The 17,863-nt window shown below is 55.3% G+C and overlaps 1 protein-coding gene across 3 annotated transcripts in view; it reads left to right on the forward strand.

The window, feature by feature from the left end:
* Window positions 1-9,981: 9,981 nt before the first annotated feature.
* Window positions 9,982-17,863, forward strand: part of IGSF5 (immunoglobulin superfamily member 5) — a 35,522-nt gene continuing 27,640 nt past the window's right edge. For 2 of the 3 annotated variants that reach the window (XM_054710724.1, XM_054710740.1), the window contains exons 1-2: window positions 9,982-10,214; window positions 13,692-13,765. In XM_054710724.1, coding sequence (XP_054566699.1) covers window positions 13,708-13,765 — 58 coding nt within the window. In that variant the 5' untranslated portion in view covers window positions 9,982-10,214; window positions 13,692-13,707. Of the gene's footprint in view, window positions 10,215-13,286; window positions 13,340-13,691; window positions 13,766-17,863 lie in introns of those variants that run through there. The other variant, XM_054710734.1, reaches the window with a different exon arrangement.

A 17,863-nucleotide genomic window follows, 5' to 3' on the forward strand; every position in this document is an offset into this window, starting at 1 on the left:
CCGAACTTGTAGAGTATAAACAATGTTCTGGCTAATTTTAGCCTGAATTATGAAAGTAAAAAATAGTTTTATTCAAGAAGAAAATAAGGCTAAAGAATAATCACTCATAGATTTTATAATTAGTATGATCGTCTTTTTTGTGTGTTCCAGTTTTAGGGTGAACATTCATAGAATTACTGACTCATCCAATATCACATAATAAGATGGTGTGTGTGTGTGTGTGTGTGTGTGTGTGTGTGTGTGTGTGTGGACTGTGGGGAGGGAACCAACTTCATGTTATTAAAATAAAATTTTATGTGCAATTCTTACTCAGTTTATTGCCCTGCAGTGCCATCTGGTGGTCAATAAGAAGGAAACCATTTCAATTGTCACTCAGATAATTGGAATAGAAACGTTTCATCCATGTACCTGGGATGAAAATGTCATGTATTACCCAAACTTCAATAGTTTGGACGTAAAAAGGAAACCTATGAGGGACTTCCCAGGAGCAACAGGCATAAAGTTAGATTGTCAAAGAAAGGCAAACCTACACTCGATACAAGAGTAATAATTATACTGAGCATTTATATGATGCACCAGTGCTTTCCATGTTATTTCATAAAATCAACACAGTACACAAGTGAAAGGTACATGTGATTTATCCTCATTTTATTGGTGAAGACCTGGGGCATGAAAGTTTTCCAGGTAAACTATAGGGCGTTCGGTCAATTTCAGATAGTCAACACATATTTTTTCAGCACAGTAGGTCCTTGGGTTACGTCGGAGATCCGTTCCTACGGCGTGACTTAATGCGATTTTCTCCGTAAGTCGGAACCCACCTACATAAGCACCTACGTCACTCACATGGAGCACAGACACAGCAGTAATGACGTGAAACAGTGAAAACAATTTAAAAGAAAGATAACAATTCCTGACCTTTACTTGTGGTAAATAATAAAAAACATAAAGCACATATGTACATACGTCGAAATGACGGAACCTTTTTTTTATAAATAAATGGGAGATGGCGACGTAACCACGAAATGACGTACGTCGAGTCCCACGTAACCCGAGGACTGCCTGTCTGTCCCGAATATTCACATAAGCAATGAATAATTTGTAGCAGAAGTAGATCCCATGCGATATTTGAGACATTTTCATACCAGGTGGTCTGTTTTTGTTTGTTTCCTTCCCCCTCAGTCTGGCAACCCTCGCTCGGGAGGTGAGGTGCGATCACGTAGACAGTAAGGATGGAGCCGGCGTGGACAGCAGCTCTTGCTCAGAACGCAGCTCAGGCTCGCGCTGCAGGCTGAGCTTGGGGACCGGGGTCCCCTCCTGACGAGGCGCACCTTCGGGGGGGGGGGGGGGGCAGGAGCCGGGCTGTTGAACTGTGCTTCTGTTTTCCACGGTATCTGTGGCGTGGACTGTGCAGCGTGTGAAAGTGGGGACTGTCATTATGAACAGCACGTTTATGTCAAGTGAGTGAACCTCACAGAATTTTAGGGCAGAAAGTGCAGTTGGGCAAACAGGCAGAACAGAACCCAGGCCTGGAAGGTGCTGGAAGGTGCTGGAAGGGGCTGGAAAGTGCGGGAAGATTCTCCCATGGTAAAGCAGAAATGCCAGCCTGGAATCTGGGGTGCGGTGCAGTGGGTGTAACGCCTGGAGCGGCAACACGATGTGAGCCTGGGGAGCACCTGGGGACTCCTAAGGGGGCTCCATGCTCACCTCCCAACCGGCACCGAAACCGGGTGGCGCAGACGAGGGCGCACCCTGAGGCCCTCCGGCCAGGGCCCGGTGTCTGTGGCAGCCTGGCCTCGGCAGACTGGCAGCCGGTCTGAGGCTGTGAGCTGGGCCTGAGTTGGGCCCCCACTTCTAAGACCAAGTTTGGCCGGTTGCCCGCGTCAGAAATGCAGGGGGCGTGATTTTATCACAAAGGAGCAGTGCATTAGAAGGACGCTGGGTGACTCCCAGACGTCACGGACGGAGCTGGGGGCTCAGGCACAGCCAGAGCCCCACACCTGCCCCCCTCGCTGCCCCCCACGCCTCCCCGCCCCCCTGTGTGCTGCCCTTCTGTGCACATGCCACCAGGCCACGGCATGTCACGCCTCCAGCCCTGGACCAAGACTGACGTGTCCTTTGGGTCTCACGTCGGGGAATTCTCACCGGCCCCTCCCAGTCTGTGCCCACCTCTGGGCCAGCCCGCGGTGGCCTGACGAGCAAGGTGGTGAGAAGCAATGGCCGGTCCACAGCAGCCCAGGGCGGGGGGTGAGGGCGGCCCCCCCGGGGGGGGGGGGAGAGGTGCGGGGCCCCACCAATGCGCATGTCCCCTAGGGCCCGCCCTGTGGTTCTCACTGTGGCTTGTCAGCCGGCGGATGGAAGCCTCCTGTTGTGTGGCTTCCGACCGGCTTGTCTCCAGGGGCCTCTGACTCTGCAGGGGCCCGTGGGTGATGGCCCTTCACCTGGCTGGTCCCTGAGGAGGCCACAGGTTTCCCACGGGCCCCGCCTGGCCACTAGGTGGCGACAGACCTCGGAGGATGGGCTGGGTCATTCGGGTGTTCCATGCTCTGGGACATCAGAGCCCCGAGTCCCGCAGAGGGGACATCTGGGGGGACTGGAACGTCAGGCATGTCCCCAGGCAGGAATGCAGCAGACCCTTCAAGGCTGCAGGGGGGGGGGGGGGCTGCAGGAGCTGCCCGGAGGGGCTGGGGGGTGCAGGAAGCCTGCAGGGCTGGTGGGAGGGCGCTCCTTGGGGCTCTGCCGTATGGGGAGGTGGCAGCGTGGCTCCGAGGCCAAGACCCAGGCGGTCACTGTGGGGGAGGCGTCCTGGGGAAACGGTCTCCAAGGAAACCCTTTCTGGGTGAATTAATGATAACGTAGCTGTCTCCTCATTGAACATGAGCGGGGGGGGGGGGGGGGACCGGGGGTGGAGCCCTGATTCTGTGCCAGGCGCCGGTGTCATCCGGTGACAGCGCTGATGGTATCACTCAGACCAGAGGGCGAGGGCTGCGGAGCTGCCGGGAGCACATGGCGTTTCAGGGGCCAGAACTGGAACACAGTGCTCACCTGGACCGTGGGCTCCAGAGGGGGAGCTGGGGGGCAGCAGAAAGGCAGGCCTGGCTCCCGGTGCTGCGAGGCCACAGGATCCCTGCTGCTTTGTGGCTCTGTGTCCTTCTCTCTCCTCCCTTCTCCCCTTCCCCCCACCCTCCTCCTCCTCCTCTTCCTTCTAACTCCTGTGACGACCCCCCAGCTCCCAGGCTGTCACCTCCTCCTCAGGTGGCACCAGAGACTAACTAGAGTCCTGGGTTAAACCTAAGTCCGCGGGGAGTGGGCTCTGGTCAGCCATCTAGGTCCGGTCCCCGCTGCCAGCTGCCGTTCTGGGCAGAGGGCAGGCCACCAGGGTTAGAGATGGCGGCCAGGGACCAGAAAGGACGTGGACTTGGGATGCCCCTCTGGGGTGGAGAGTAGGTGGCATAAGGAGCGTGTGGTCCAGGAGATGCCTCCAAACGCGCATTCCGGAAGTTGGTGGCTCAAGCCCAGGCCCAGGTGAGCTCCTCCTTCTGGCCCCCTGACGCCTTTCCTCCAAAGGGAGCACGCTGCACAGAAGCACAGATGCCAGGAGGCAGGGGATCCTGGGAGTTCAGAGAGGTGAAGCCACTTGCCCGGGGACACGCAGCAGGCTTTTGGTTTCTCTTCTCTGCTCCTTGGAATTATCTCCCAGGCAAACTCCTTGCTCACGAATCCTTTGTTCCAGGCTCCTCCTCTTGAGAAACCCAGGCTCAGCAGCCACGGGGCAGATCTTAGCATCTCTGGTACAGGAGAGAAACCCAGTGGGCGGAGGTTAAGTAACACACCATTTGTGATGCCCGATCCACGTCCTTTCTCACTCCCTGGGACCCAGACTTTGCCCAGTAAATCTTGAATTCCCCTAATGGCATCTAGCTTTTATCTGTGAATCCGAATGTGATAGTTAGTGTTTGGTTTGGCTGCTATGGAGACCAAAACAACAGTGGCTTAGACAAAGGAGAAATTTATTTCCCTCCCCGAGAGCCTAGATGTGGGCTCCCCTCTTTGGAGAAGCTTCCAGGGCTCAATTGCTTCTGTCTTTCTCCTTGCTCTGCTGACTCTGGGTGTGCTTTACCCAGGACGAGCCATTCCCACCTCCACTCTCCAGCCGGCAGGAAGGTGGGGGAGGGGAGAAGAGAATACTGCTCTTTAAGGGCAGAATCTATTCATTTTGCCCCACAATTTGCCCCACGGCCATGCCTCGCTTCGGGGTTGTGGGGAGAGCCGGGAGATGCCGTCTGCATTGGTGCCCAGCTAAAGAGTAGGGTTCTGTGGCCACAGAAGATGGGAAAATGGATATTGGGGGACGCCAGCAGCTGTTCATGGGCACTGTTTGCACGGGGCACTGCATCAAGCTTTGCTGGGACTAGAAAGACAGACACGTGGTCGCCTCAGAATTCAGATGAGGGGGACCCCAATGGTAAAGTTTCATTCACAGGTAGAAGTCTCCAATGTGGTCCATGGAACAACTAGGGTACAGTAATGGGGGGGGGTGGATATCCCAGTATAGCCAGCCAGCAGGTTCTGGCCTGAAGAATCCACCAAATAAATACTTAAACGGAAGGGGGACGTGATGGTAATATGAAGCCAGCACAGGGCTTGAAATGCAGATCTCCATGGCTTGTGATAAAAAACCCAACAACCCACCGACTGACTGCAGTTTTGAAGGAGACGCGCCAGGCGAATGCAGGCGGAGTGGGCACACGAGAGACACTGAACCGGCAAAAGCTAACTGGGCAGCCGCGTTCTCAATGAGGGGGCGAGGCCGGCAAGCACCGGTGTCTTAGCGTCTGGGGCTGTGGAGCTAAGGACCACCCCGAGTGGCTTAGAGGGCACTGTCCCACAGTCCTGGGGCCAGCGGCAAGGCGTCAGGGTGTCGCAGGGCACGCGCCCTCTGAGGCCTGCGGGAGAGGGTGCGTCCTGCCTCGTCCAGCTCCTGGTGGCCCCAGGGGTCCCTGGTTGATGGCCTGATTTCAGTCTCTGCCTCCGCCTTCATGCGGCCTCCGCCGTGGTCTTTCCCCCTTGTCTTCCTCTATGTCTGTGGCTAGGTCCAAATTCCTCCTCTTTAAAACAAAATTTATTTTTATTGATGTCAGAGAGGAAGAGAGAGGGAGACAGAGATAGAAACATCAGTGATGAGAGAGAATCATTGATCGGCTGCCTTTTGCACGTCCCCCTACTGGGAATCGAGCCTGCAACCTGGGCATGACCCCTGACTGGGAATCGAACCGTGACCTCCTGGTTCATAGGTCGATGCTCAACCACTGAGCCACGCCGGCCGGGCTAAATTCCTCCTTTTTATAAGGCCGCCCGTCCTATTGGATTAGCGCCCACCCGAATGACAGCGTTTCAACCGGACTTCTCTGTGAAGACCTATCTCCAAACAAGGCCACACGCGGAGTCCTGAGGGGGTGGACCCCAGCATTCCTTTTTGGGGAGATACAGTTCAACCCAGAAGGGTTTGCTTGATGGATGTTCATCTCTGAAGTCAAAGCAAATTGCACTCGCATCCTAGAAACAAGCAAGGTGCCCTGCCAGGGCCGACACTGACATCCGCAGGCAGCCGAGCCCCGATTGCCAAAAAAGGGCCGAGCAGGCGCTCCTCGGCGCGCACCTGCGCTCCGTCAGGCCGGGTGACATGCCGACACAGTAAAAATAGACGAGAAGAAATTAGATGGTGATGTTCCAGCGGCACTTGATGCTTGTCTGTGCTTCGGAATTCATTGTCAGGAGACTTTTTATTGTCTTTTAAAATCCAAGTTCCCTTTCAGAGGGCGCCTTTACTTTGCTTTCTCTCCGGCCGTTCGTATGTGACCTGAATTAGGGTGTGAGCAGGACAGTAATGAAGTGAGGGCCGGGGCACCAACAGAGAGCCCCCACATTCAATGACGGCTTTCAAAAGCTTGGGCACATTTAAACGATATTTTTATTGATTTCAGAAAGGGAGAGGAAAGGGAGACGGAAAGAGAGAGAGAGAAATATCAATGATGAGAGAGAACCATTGATCGGCTGCCTCCTGCAAGCCCCCTACTGGGGATGGAGCCTGCAACCCAGGCATGTGCCCTGATTGGGAATCGAACTGTGACCTCCTGGTTCATGGGTCGACGCTCAACCCCTGAGCCAAGTCGGCTGGGCTTTGGCACATTTTGCAGCACACACCCCTCCCAGGCCTCTCGTCACCCAGAGGACAGCTGGCACCTGAGCCCCGAGGCCCCGGGCTGGGAGCCTGGTGTCTAGGACGCCTCTGTAAGCGCGGGTCAGCTCCTCCCACGCCTCATGTCCTCTCCTCACAGCCCAAACGAATCAGGGATGTGGTGGCTTTAAAACACGACCCCAAGTTCTTCGGCATTTCTCCACTGAGGGTCTGAGCCCCCGCTCCCTGAACCTGGACTCCGGGACTGCCTGGCCAATAGAACACAGTGCAGTGGCCGCAGGAAGGATTCTCAAATGACCACCAGTGACCCCCATCACTCCCCGACACGCTCAGTGTCGTGGAACCCGTGACGATGCTAGATTATGGGGCACACGGGAGACTTCCCAAGGGGGCCTCACCTAACCCCATGAGCCTTCCTACTCACGTCACCCCTAATGTGCCCACCCCCAACTGAGCTCAAACCCAGCTTCCTCAGGGGATCTGCCCCCACTGCACCCCTCCTTCAAAGATTTCTTCAGAGCCTTCACCACAACTCAAATTACAGAGTGAATATGCTTTATTTTAATTTGAACTTCGTGATTTTAAAGTAGGCTAAAAATATTAGATGAATATCTCTTTATGCTCAAACTTTGAAATAATGCAAATCTCCCAAATTCCAAAAAATAAAAAAAAACAAACCCCTCAGGATGGCACAGTCTGAGAGCTGCACTTCCCATGATTTAGGAATAGTGTGTCCACTGGCCTGGGTGGGCATCGCAGCAAGTGGTGGCCAGCAGTTTCCTGGCCCCGGAATTGGTGGGGGTAGGGGTGGGAGACCGCACCTTTGTTACGGAACTTCCGAGAGTGGATATCCTCATTATATGTGCATTGTTGATAGGACACCTGTAGGGGGTCAGAAGATGACACCCCAAAACGTGCCACTTTGGATTAAGGATTATTTTAAGATGAAGATAAATGAGAAACAACAGACATCAAAGGAACTCTGTTTTGTACCAGGAAGGGCAAAAGGATCGTAACCACTGGAGACTCTTAACAGAATCTACAGAACAAACCTTCCCCCCACAGCCTTATCTTCCATTCATCTCTCCGCGTACTCATTTCCCCACAGGTCGCCACCCCCAAAGCCCACGCTTCTTTTCCTTTGTCTTGCCACTTCTCTAAGGACTTATTATTTAAGATTATATATATTATAATTATATAAGCCCAAGTTCCAACCATCCCTTTGAGTTACTCCTCACTGATTTTCTCCCAGATGTGCGAGTGCCGCATCTGTGAATAACCTCTTGTTAACCTTTGGTTTTTGTCCTGTTACTCTTGTCTTTTGTCAATTTAATTCTCAGGGCCCAAGCCACAGCACTGAGGAGAGGAAAGGAGAGGAAAAGTTTATTTTTTCTTCCCAACACAGTCCTGGTAGTTATAACAAATGTTTGTGGAACCTCGAACTATATTCTTTGGTTGTTGTGCCAAGGCCAAGGCCAAGGCTGGGGATGGGGCTGGAAATCTTGGGAGAAAATCAGATGCAATACCGTGCCTCGAAGGCCAGTCCTTATGACCCCAAGTGCTGACTGATATTCTAAATCAGTGATGGCGAACCTATGACATGCGTGTCAGCACTGACATGCGTAGCCATTTCTGATGACACGCGGCTGCATGCCGAGGATGAAACATGTGCTGCTCCTGAGGATGAAACATTTGCGACTAGAGTCTTGGAGTTAGTTTTTTCCTCAAAGTGACACACTACCCGAGTTATGCTCAGTTTTTTGGCGAAGTTTGACACACCAAGCTCAAAAGGTTGCCCATCACTGTTCTAAATATTAGGACTGAAGCTGAGGAAATTTTTAAAAAGCACATCAAGGCAAAAAGGATTATACTGGCCTTAGATTTTTTTTTTATTCCTGTGGATCATTATTCTAAAGTTATTTGAGTTTAGTATTGTGCTAGGCCTGATGACCCTGATTCATAAGTGGCAAGGCTTGTGACTAAGATGCTATGACCCCGGTTAGATTTGTAAGATTATCAGACTAACTTATCGACTCCCTGAGCATCTGGTTTGCTCACCATTTTTCTGAACAGCTCCTAACATAGGGCTTCGTAGAAAGGGAAAAAAAATCTTTTCTCTATCCTCTTATGTCCAGTGGCTGGGGCTTGTGAATTAAAAAGTCAGATTAACTGGAGAAAAAGTTTATTTTGCATGCATATAGGACCAACAAACAAGTAATTGGCTCATTTAGTGGTTAAAGGTTTATATCCCTAATTTAGTAGGAAAAAGGGAAATGGGATGAAAAGAGGTTTCTTGAGGAAAGATAAATATATTTTTAGGAGCATGGACAGGAGGTAATAAAGTGGGAATGTTTGTCTAATGGGTACGCGTGGTCTTTCCGTCTTCAGGATCATAAACTCCCAGGAGAAGGGAGTTGGGTGGGTCTGTGCTCTCCCTCTGGGAGGAGATCCTGGGAGAAGAATAATTTATGGAAGCCCCAGTGCCCAAAATTGCTGCTCTGAGGCGTTGTTTTCCTTTCATCTGTTGGATCTCAAATGTCTTCAGCTTAAAATAATCTTTCTGCCAAAGTGACTATTTTGGGGTGCTATATTCGGATCTCCTTCCACCGGAAGAGGCAGCAGTTCCCACTTATTTACTTCAGGGTCTCATTCTAAATACATAATCCTCATTTCTGTTGGTACCTGTATCTGTGTAGATGCCCTTGACCCTGAGTCCCTCACAAGATTAAAATGTAATGGGGACCATCAAACATCAGAGGGAAGGTAGGGGAGGGTGGAGGTGAGGGGGAGAGATCAACCAAAGGACTTGTATGCATGTACATAAGCCTAACCAATGGACACAGACAACAGGGGGATGAGGGCATGAGTGGGGGATTGAAGGGGGTAATGGGGGAATAAGGACACATATGTAACACCATAATCAATAAAGAAATTAAAAAAAAAAAAAAGTAATGCGGGAGCCCAGCAGGCGTGGCTCAGGGTTGAGCATCCATCTATGGACCAGGAGGTCAGGGTTCGATTCCCTGTCAGGGCACATGCCTGGGTTGTGGGCTCCATCCCCAGCGTGGGGCATGCAGGAGGCAGCTGATCAATGATTCTCTCGCATTATTGATGTTTCTTTCTCTCTCTACCTCTTCTTTCCTCTCTGAAATCAAGAAAAAAATACTACAGAAATGTAATGGGAAGACAAGCCAGGTACTGAAAAAGAACCTCGTAAGAGCGGACAGTTCAATATGGGGCTGCTCACCGGGACTTAGGGCGATGGCTTTTTCCAGAAATTGTCACACCGCTCAGAACGGCCCAGTTCCTTTGTTTATACCTGAGGGGCTGGGCGTGGGGCCTGGGAGGCCCCAGCAAACTTCCTACATAACAGCTCGGAGCTGACATTCTCAGGAAGCTGATTCACTCCTCAAGGTGGCCACCGTCCAGGGCTCTGCACCCCAAGGACTCCCTTGTTTTTCTTTCACAAAGAACCCGTTCTTGTGCGTGTGGAGGTGCCGCCGGCAGGGAACCGGCTTCACCAGTCCCTGGCCTTGCCAGAGGCCACAGGGCGCAAGGTTGGCTGGGCTGCGTCCTGGGGCGGCAGGGCCTGGCAGCCTGCAGCCGGTGGCGGAGGACAGCGGGGGGGCCCGACGGTCTGGGCTCGGCAGGACTTGGAAAGGCCCCGAGGAGGAGCAGGCCCTGCAGGCCGAGCCAAGCCAGGTCCGTGCCGGCCCCAGGCCTTGGCATTCCTGGGCCGGACTTCCTGGGCTGCTGCTGGGGGCTGGCTAATGATTACCAGGAAACATGCTGGCACGCCCGCACCTTCGGGGAGCGAGGGCCCGCGGCTGGCGGAGGCTGCCTCTGCGTTCAGAGCCTGGCCTGTGACGTGACAGCCCTTTGGTGAGGAACTTCCTGCTCAGGGCCGAGCCCGGGTCAGGGTTCTCTGTGGCTGATTGAATTGTTCCTGTGTTTGTGCAGAGAGAGGACGGAGGCCAAGACGGCTGCGGGAGCCTGGAGAGACGATCTACCTGCGGCGGTAAGACGGCCCGGTGGGGTCCCGGACAGGTGCAGCGGGTCCGGCCCAGGTGCTGGGCTCTCCAGGCAGCAGGACGCCGGCTGTTCTCCCAGGGAAAGTGTTGGGCGATCCAAACCTGTCCTGGCTCCCACTCCCTCGGAGTTAAACATTGAGAGGGCGGCGGCTCTGAGGGTGAAGGAATTTGAGACGATGTCTAATCAAGAGGGCGTCCCTGCCCCAGCTCGCAGGGATGCTCTGAGAGCCAGCCGGGGCTGGGACCGGGGAGGTCAGGCTTCCGCGCCGGAAAATTACTGTGACTCCGGTGTGCCCAGACACACGTTCCCTGGCGTTTGATTAAGTGCCTGAGGAGAGGCCTGTGGGCAGGCGACGTGCAGTTCCGAGGCTGCCCTGAGTCTAACAGGCATGCGTGGTCTTTCCGGCTTCAGGATCATAAAAGGAATTTGGCTGTTCCAAGGGTTGTGACAACTTCTGGAAAAAAAGATCTGCCCAAATCCGGGTGCCTCGGCACCTCCCAGTGCGGGGCACCTCCCAGTGCGGGGCACGCAGAGCCGGGGGGACTGAGGGTCCAGGGGCATTGCTACCCTCTCATAGGCACAGTGGTTTGCATTTTGCTACCAGAGAGGGACGGTCTCCTTTGGATGTTCTGGTAACAAGCTCGGGCCGAGAGCCCGGGAATAGGCATTTGGGCGTGGGGCGGTTAAGGGACATGGTCAGATTCAGCAGTTTTCTTCCTGAGGGGGCTATCTGGGGGCGTCCGATGATTCAAGTGTTTTGGACTCCTTGGGGCTTTAAGGAATTGATTGGGGGTTAAATCCTGTCTATTGAATACAATCTAATAAGCTTTAAGACTTTCAAGAAGACTGAAAATTTTCCACTAAAAGTAGGTAGTTCAAGTCTTCCCCAATGAAATGCATGAGGACTTAAAATCCAGGGGCCCGTCAGACTACTCCTTAGAGGTAGTAACGTGCAAATGACCCGGCACAGGTCCTCAAGCACTTACGTGGCTTGTCTGGTTTCAGTTTGCACTTGAAATCAGCTTTATGACAGTTCCCTCCTGCACACACCCTTCCGACCAAACCCGCGTCTCACATCCCCCTCAAAGACCCTCGTCCGTGCTCTCCCGACCCTACACCACCGTCCTGGCTCTGCCCGGCTCCTCGGAAGTGGAGCCCCCGACAGAGAACCAGCGAGACGGCGTGTGGGCGGTGGCGGGGTGAGGCATTAATAAGCCGTCATCGTTCCTACTGGGCGGCCTGACCGCTTATCAGCGACGGAGGCGTTTCCCGGTGACCTTTAGCTGTGGCCCAGGCTTCCTGGGCGCGGGGCGCACTGCTCCTTTATTGCTCTCGGGAGACTGTGCCACCGTGTGGGCCCCGGGCTCAGTTTCTCCCTCTTCCTCTGCGGGGGTCCAGCATTCTAGACGATTGGTGGTGATGAACGTGTGGGGTTGTGCTCGCTGAACCTCGGAAGTAGGTGCTTTGATTGGGGATGTTGAGCCCGTCTCCAGGGCTGCGGTGTCGGTTCGCTGTGTGCACAGCTGCTGCCAGGCGCACAGTGTCAAGGGCTTTGCTGGGTCTAGTTCAGATCACGGCAAGGGGCGGGGCTCCACACGGGAAGCTCCCAGCCCAGACACTGAACCTCATGCTGGACACAGAGGTTATGGTCATGCACATGCTGACATCTGCTTCCCAGAGACGTCAGAAACAGGGGGCGGAAGCCCGTGTTCCTTCTCATGGGCTGTGACTACCCAGCACCACACTCACATGTAACATACGGACCCATGTTCCTTTTCATGTGCTGTGACTACCTAGCACTACACTCACATGTAACACATGGTCTCATGTTCCTTCTCATGGGCTGTGACTACCCAGCACCACACTCACATAAAACATACGAACCCATGTTCCTTCTCATGGACTGTGACTACCCAGCACCACACATACATATAGCATGTGGTCCCATGTTCCTTCTCATGGGCTGTGGCTACCTAGTACCACAGATATATGTACCATGCAGTCCCATGTTCCTTCTCATGTGCTGTGACTACCTAGCACTACACTCACATGTAACACATGGTCTCATGTTCCTTCTCATGGGCTGTGACTACACAGTACTACACGCGCTTGTGACACGTGGTCACGGCCTGAGTGTCACTGCGACCCCTCGCGCTGCTGCTGTTTCCCTCAGCGCCATGTGGGAGGCGTGTTCCCCGATGCCGTGTGGCTGCCTTCCCCGGTGCCCAGTTCAGGGCTTGTATTTCTGCTCGTGAGTCTGTCCCCTCGGCCTGTAAGAGAGGAAAGGGACCAGAGCCCTGGCCGGGGTGTCAGCACACTGCAAAAATCCCGCACGGGGCTCTGACGGAGCCGGCACCCCATGTCCTCCAGGGAGGTGTGGCTGCCCCCAGCACAGCTGTGAAATCGGGGTCACTGCTCCACATGGTGGTGGAGGAATGTGAGCCATAGAGGCCTTTCCTCGGGCTAAGGAGGAGTGGCTATGGTTTTATTATTTTGTAGACAGTTCATGACACGTTCGGGGGGTGATGTAGCCCTGCCTGCTTCCGTGAGACCCGGCAGTGCCGGTGACTGCCTTGGGCGGGCCCCTGTCCTGGGGAGAAGGGAAGAATGAGGAGAAAAAGATGCAGAGATGGAGGCTGAGCAAGAGGGTCGCCGAAGAGCAAAGGGTTGAAAGGGAGGGCCGAGAGGTGTACGTGGCGGGATCCCCGCGTGCTGCCAGAGGGGGGAAGACCTCACTCTGTCGCCTCTTGACTTCTGACTTCTCCCCTTTCACCCCTCCCCTGCCCCAGCCCCAGCCCCCTCGCTGCAGTTCCTCAAGTGTGCCAGTCACCAGCCACCCAGGGCCTTGGCACTGCTGCTTCTCTGCCTGGGAAGCTCGGGTGAGGGACCCTCATTGCGGGCCTCCCTGGGCGAAGTGACAGCCAGCCCACCCGCACTCCTCCCGCACACGCATTCCCTCTTCTGTTTCTCTCCACTCCTCTTGCTGCCTCCTCACAGGCTTCTGATCTGTTCTTCCTCCTGTCCCTGCTTTTCCTCTTGATCATGTAGACGTGTCTTACGCAGGAGTTTCCTTGCTCAGCGATCCAAGCGTCACGGTTGCAGCGAATTGCCGTAAGTCCAGGCTATCACACCGTGGACAGCAACTCAGTGGCAAGGGTATCCCAGGCACCCCGGAATGGATCCTGGGCTTGGGAGTAAGGTCAGGTGACACAGTGATTCTCGGACTTGAGCACATGCCAGAAACGCACGTTACTTAGACAGGCTGCGGGCTCAGCCCTGGCGTCGCCGGCCTAGCAGGAGTGGGATGGCCCAGCGTCTGGCTTTCTAACAAGGCCGTAGGTGAGGCTGGTCCACGGGCCACACCAGGAGTGTTGACCCCTCCGTCCTCGGACCCGGGGCTGGTCAGGCTCTGCGCAGCGCTGCCTGTTCCCGCTCCCGCTCACCTGCCTGCTTTCTCTCCCAGGTGAGGAGATGCCAACATGGACGGCAGCTGCAGAGGCGTCCTGGCCACGCTGGTCGTGGTGGCTGGCCTAGCAGGTAGGTCACGCGGGCGTGGCGGGATGTCCCGCGGCTTCCACTTGGAGTGGGGACCCAGGGAAGCCCGGCGCTGGCGGGTGTGGCTCCAGGGGTTGTTCCTAGGCCCCTCCCACCATGCCCCTTCCCTCTGGGGGGTGTCAGGGGGGCCCACTTTTTGCTGCACTGACTCAGCTCCGGGGCGGTGATGCAGGTGCAGCGGACCCCAGTTCTCTCCATCAGGGTTCGCGCCTCCTGGCCGTGTGCCCCCGGGACCTCTCCACAGCCATCGCTCCTGTTGAGATGTCTGTCCCTCTTGTGTTTCTGTCTGGACCTCTCCCAGGGTGTCGGTCGGCGTGCCTCGGGGTGTCCCCGGCCAGGGTCCCCGTCAGACTCTGCCTCGCAGAGCTGAGGTGTGCGGACCTCGGGGTCTCAGGGCAGCTGGGGCTGTCCCCCAGCTCTGCTGTGGCTCCGTTGGTGGACAGGCCGCCGCTCAGGTGTGCTGGTCTCGTTTCCGGCTGGGGTTTGCTCTCCTCGGGGGAGGCGTGCTGTGCTCCACATGCGGGGGTTTGAGGCCTCGCAGTGGAGAGTCTGCACGCGGGACCTGCGCAGTCACGAAGGCCCGGCTGGATGAGTCGCCACGAGCCGAACACCTCGGGTATCAGCACTGAGGCCAGGAGCCCTCCACCAAAGCGTCTTCCAGGCCCCTTCCCCGCCCCCCCCACCCCCCAAAGGGACCACTGTCCTGACGTCTCACTGCAGAGCATGTCCTGCTGGTTTTGGACTTTACCTACAGATGAACTCTATTTCAGATGGCTAGATAATGTTGTTTTTTTAAAAATTATATTTTTATTGAACTCAGAGAGGAAAGGGGAGGGAGAGAGAGGTAGAAACATCAATGATGAGAGAGAATCATGGATCGGCTGCCTCCTGCACACCCCACGCTAGGGATCGAGTTGGCAACCTGGGCCTGTGCCCTGACCGGGCATCAAACCGTGACCTCCTGGTTCAGAGGTCGGTGCTCAACCACTGAGCCACGCCGGCCGGGCTGGATAATGTCTTTTGTGTTTTTGTTTTTTTAAGACTCTGGCGGTGACAGCATGGGAAAAACAAAAAGGAGTGAACTAGAAGAGGGGCCGGGGGTGTGTGACATGCAGTGAGGACTGTTTTACATGTTGATTTGGGTTATTTTCATGTGATGTCGATGGGCGCCGGGCCGTGGTGTTGACATGTATTTGGGGAAAAATGTTCGAGAGCTCAGGCCTGTAGCGCGCAGTGCGGGTGTCTAGTAGGTGCTGATAACATGTGTTCGTGGCGCGGAGAGGAATGCCCCTCCCCACGGCCTGGAGCTTGGGGCTTGTGCAGCTGGCCAACCAGGCTCGGCACAGTTTAGGGACGTGGCTGCAATGAGGCCATTCGGCCCCGGCGGCAAACATTCTCTCCCAGAGGAACTCGGGTGCATAGTTCTCCCAGACACCTTTTCCTGAAGTTCTGTTTTGAAGGCAGGGGTGGCTGAGGCCTGGCGATGGCTTCCCAAGAGGGGAGAGGGTGCTGGGCTAATTCTAGAACTCCCTGAGGGGGGGTCCATAAGCAACAGACTGAGCCCCTCGGATACTTCTTCGGGGAAAGACATTTTTGTTTGCAGACGTGGCTTTGAGTAGCTGAGGGCTACCCCAGGGGCACCCCCAGCCTCTGCCAGCCTCTCCCCTACGGCGTCCCCAGCGTCACGAGGACCCGGCCACTTACTCACTCAGTGAATATTAACCGAGGGCCCATTGTGCCCCATTTGGTTGGCACTAGGATGCAGAGATGAGCAAAAGCAGGCAGAGGTGCCAACGAAGAGTTGAGAGCCACAGGGGAAACAGGCATTAATTGATAGAAAATTCAATATAAAATCACCCCTGTGATAATTGCTTCGCTCTGAAAGCCATTATAGAACCATGTAACCTAAATCGGGTGGTCTGGGAAGGCTCCCTGAGGAGGTGACAACCTGGCTGGGCACTGAGGAGTAAGGCTGGTATGCCAGGCTGGCCACTGCCTGTGCAAAGGGGCCAGAAAGAGTTGGTGAGGAAGAGGGCGGATATTGGGGCAAAAGGAAGTTGATGTGAGACTAGGTAGGGTCTTAGGATGTGGTGATGCTCAGGATTATCTGGTCTTCACCCTGAATGACGGACATCTTTAAACGAAGTCTGGGGTGGAGGGGTGGGGGGAAGGGGGTTCCTGAGCATGCTGGTGTGTTGAGATCCCTCTAATCACATGGAGAGCAGTTTGGGGGGTGGGGGTGGCACAGCAATGGTGCTGGCACTTCCTGTTGCCCTCAGCAGGAAGTGGAGACCCATCTGGCCCCCCTCCCCCCCACTTCTCAGCTTCCTTCCCACAGAAGGCGTTCGGACACCCACTCTCTCCTTTGGGCGCTGCCTCCACGGGGCAGGTCTCTTCTGCGCTCGCCCCACGTTGTTCCTCTTTCTTCACCTGACTTTGAAGTGCCTGCTTTTCTATTCATTTCCAACGTGACCTAAGAGGTGGGAGAAGGTGAGGGGTGCTGTGGGAGGAGCCAGAGGAGAGGAGAGGAGGGTGGAGGAGTCGAGAGAGCGAGGGGTGGGAGAGAGAGTGAGGGGTGGGAGAGAGAGTGAGGGGCGGGGGAGAGGGCGAGGGGCAGGCTGTAGACAAGCTTTGGGGAATCGGAGAGTGCAGGCATGAATAAGTATCTTGCATATGGGTAGGATAAGCCCCTCCGGGGGGAGGGGGAGACCTGGTGTTGGGTGACCACTTGTCGCTGGCTGTCGCTAGAGCACAGGAGGCCCCTGGGAGGGGGACTTGATGGTCCCCATGGCTCTGCCCCTCACTTGCCCTTTCGCTCTACACAGGGAAAGGGAGCAAAGGGGAGGGGAGCTGTGTGCGGAGGCAGGTGACTTTGATTAAAGGTCTTATTTATAGTTTGCTCATATTTGCTCTGGGTGGGACAGGGTCACGCACACCACCAGCTGATGGGGTGCAGGAGAGAGGAACGTGGCCCAGGACCCCACTCTTCCGGAAGGGCAGCTTCTGAGTCATGAGGAGGAGCTGGAGGGCGTTACCTGTGGTGGGAGCCCAGACGCGGCTGCCTGGCCAGGGCAACTCAGTGCTTAGGGCAGTGATGGCGAACCTATGACACGCGTGTCAGCACTGACATGCGTAGCCATTTCTGATGACACGCGGCCGCATACCGAGGATGAAACATTTGCTGCTCCTGAGGATGAAACATTTGCGACTAGAGTCTTGGAGTTAGTTTTTTCCTCAAAGTGACACACTACCCGAGTTATGCTCAGTTTTTTGGCGAAGTTGGACACACCAAGCTCAAAAGGTTGCCCATCACTGGCTTAGGGTTTGGCGCCTCCTGTTTAACTTAAAGGTCAAGTTCAAACTCAGAGGGTTCCCATTTGGTGCAGGTCCCTCCCCCCTCCCTCTCCCCCTCTCACCTCCCTAGCCGCAAAGCAAGCTAGGCAGCCTTGGGCCTTATTGGTCACACGTGCAGCCAGCAGGGCATTTAGACGGGCGTGGAGGGCACAGTGTGTGGACTGAAATGATCAGCCTCGCACCAGCCGGAGCGGATCCCACCCGAGCTGTTATTTAAGTCACTTTCTCTTGCCCTCCTGCCCGGAGGCACGGCAAAGAACAGGGAACAGTGGTCACGCTCACCCAGCACAGGAGCAGCCCTAGTTACCAGTACCGCTCACCTTCCCTCGGGTTGGCCTCTTTGGAGCCAGTGGCCCCCCCCTTGACCCTGGCTGCCGCTCCGCCCCGTCCTGCTGGCCTCGGACCCTGTCCGTGCAGTGGTTCATTGTCCGCCCTTAACCTGTTCCTGTGGTGCATCCCCGCAGTGCATTCTGGGAACGCAGGCGAAGTGTTGCTGTGTCAATGGGTGTCCAGCGGTGCGCTTTCTTCCCAGAAACCTTTAGGGCTGTCAGGAGGTTCTTTAGAACCCGCCTTCCAGCTGGTGGCGGAGGGCAGGGTGTTGGGAAAGGCGTGATGGAAGCAGCGCTACTTTAGTCTCTCATTTTCTTGGCTCATCTTGTCGGTCCACGTGACCCCTTCTTGCAGGTCATGTGACGGTGACCATCCACTGAGTGCCTGCGGGTCACG

The sequence above is a fragment of the Eptesicus fuscus genome, chromosome 3 (genome assembly GCF_027574615.1).
Source record: "Eptesicus fuscus isolate TK198812 chromosome 3, DD_ASM_mEF_20220401, whole genome shotgun sequence".
Taxonomy (NCBI): domain Eukaryota; kingdom Metazoa; phylum Chordata; class Mammalia; order Chiroptera; family Vespertilionidae; genus Eptesicus; species Eptesicus fuscus.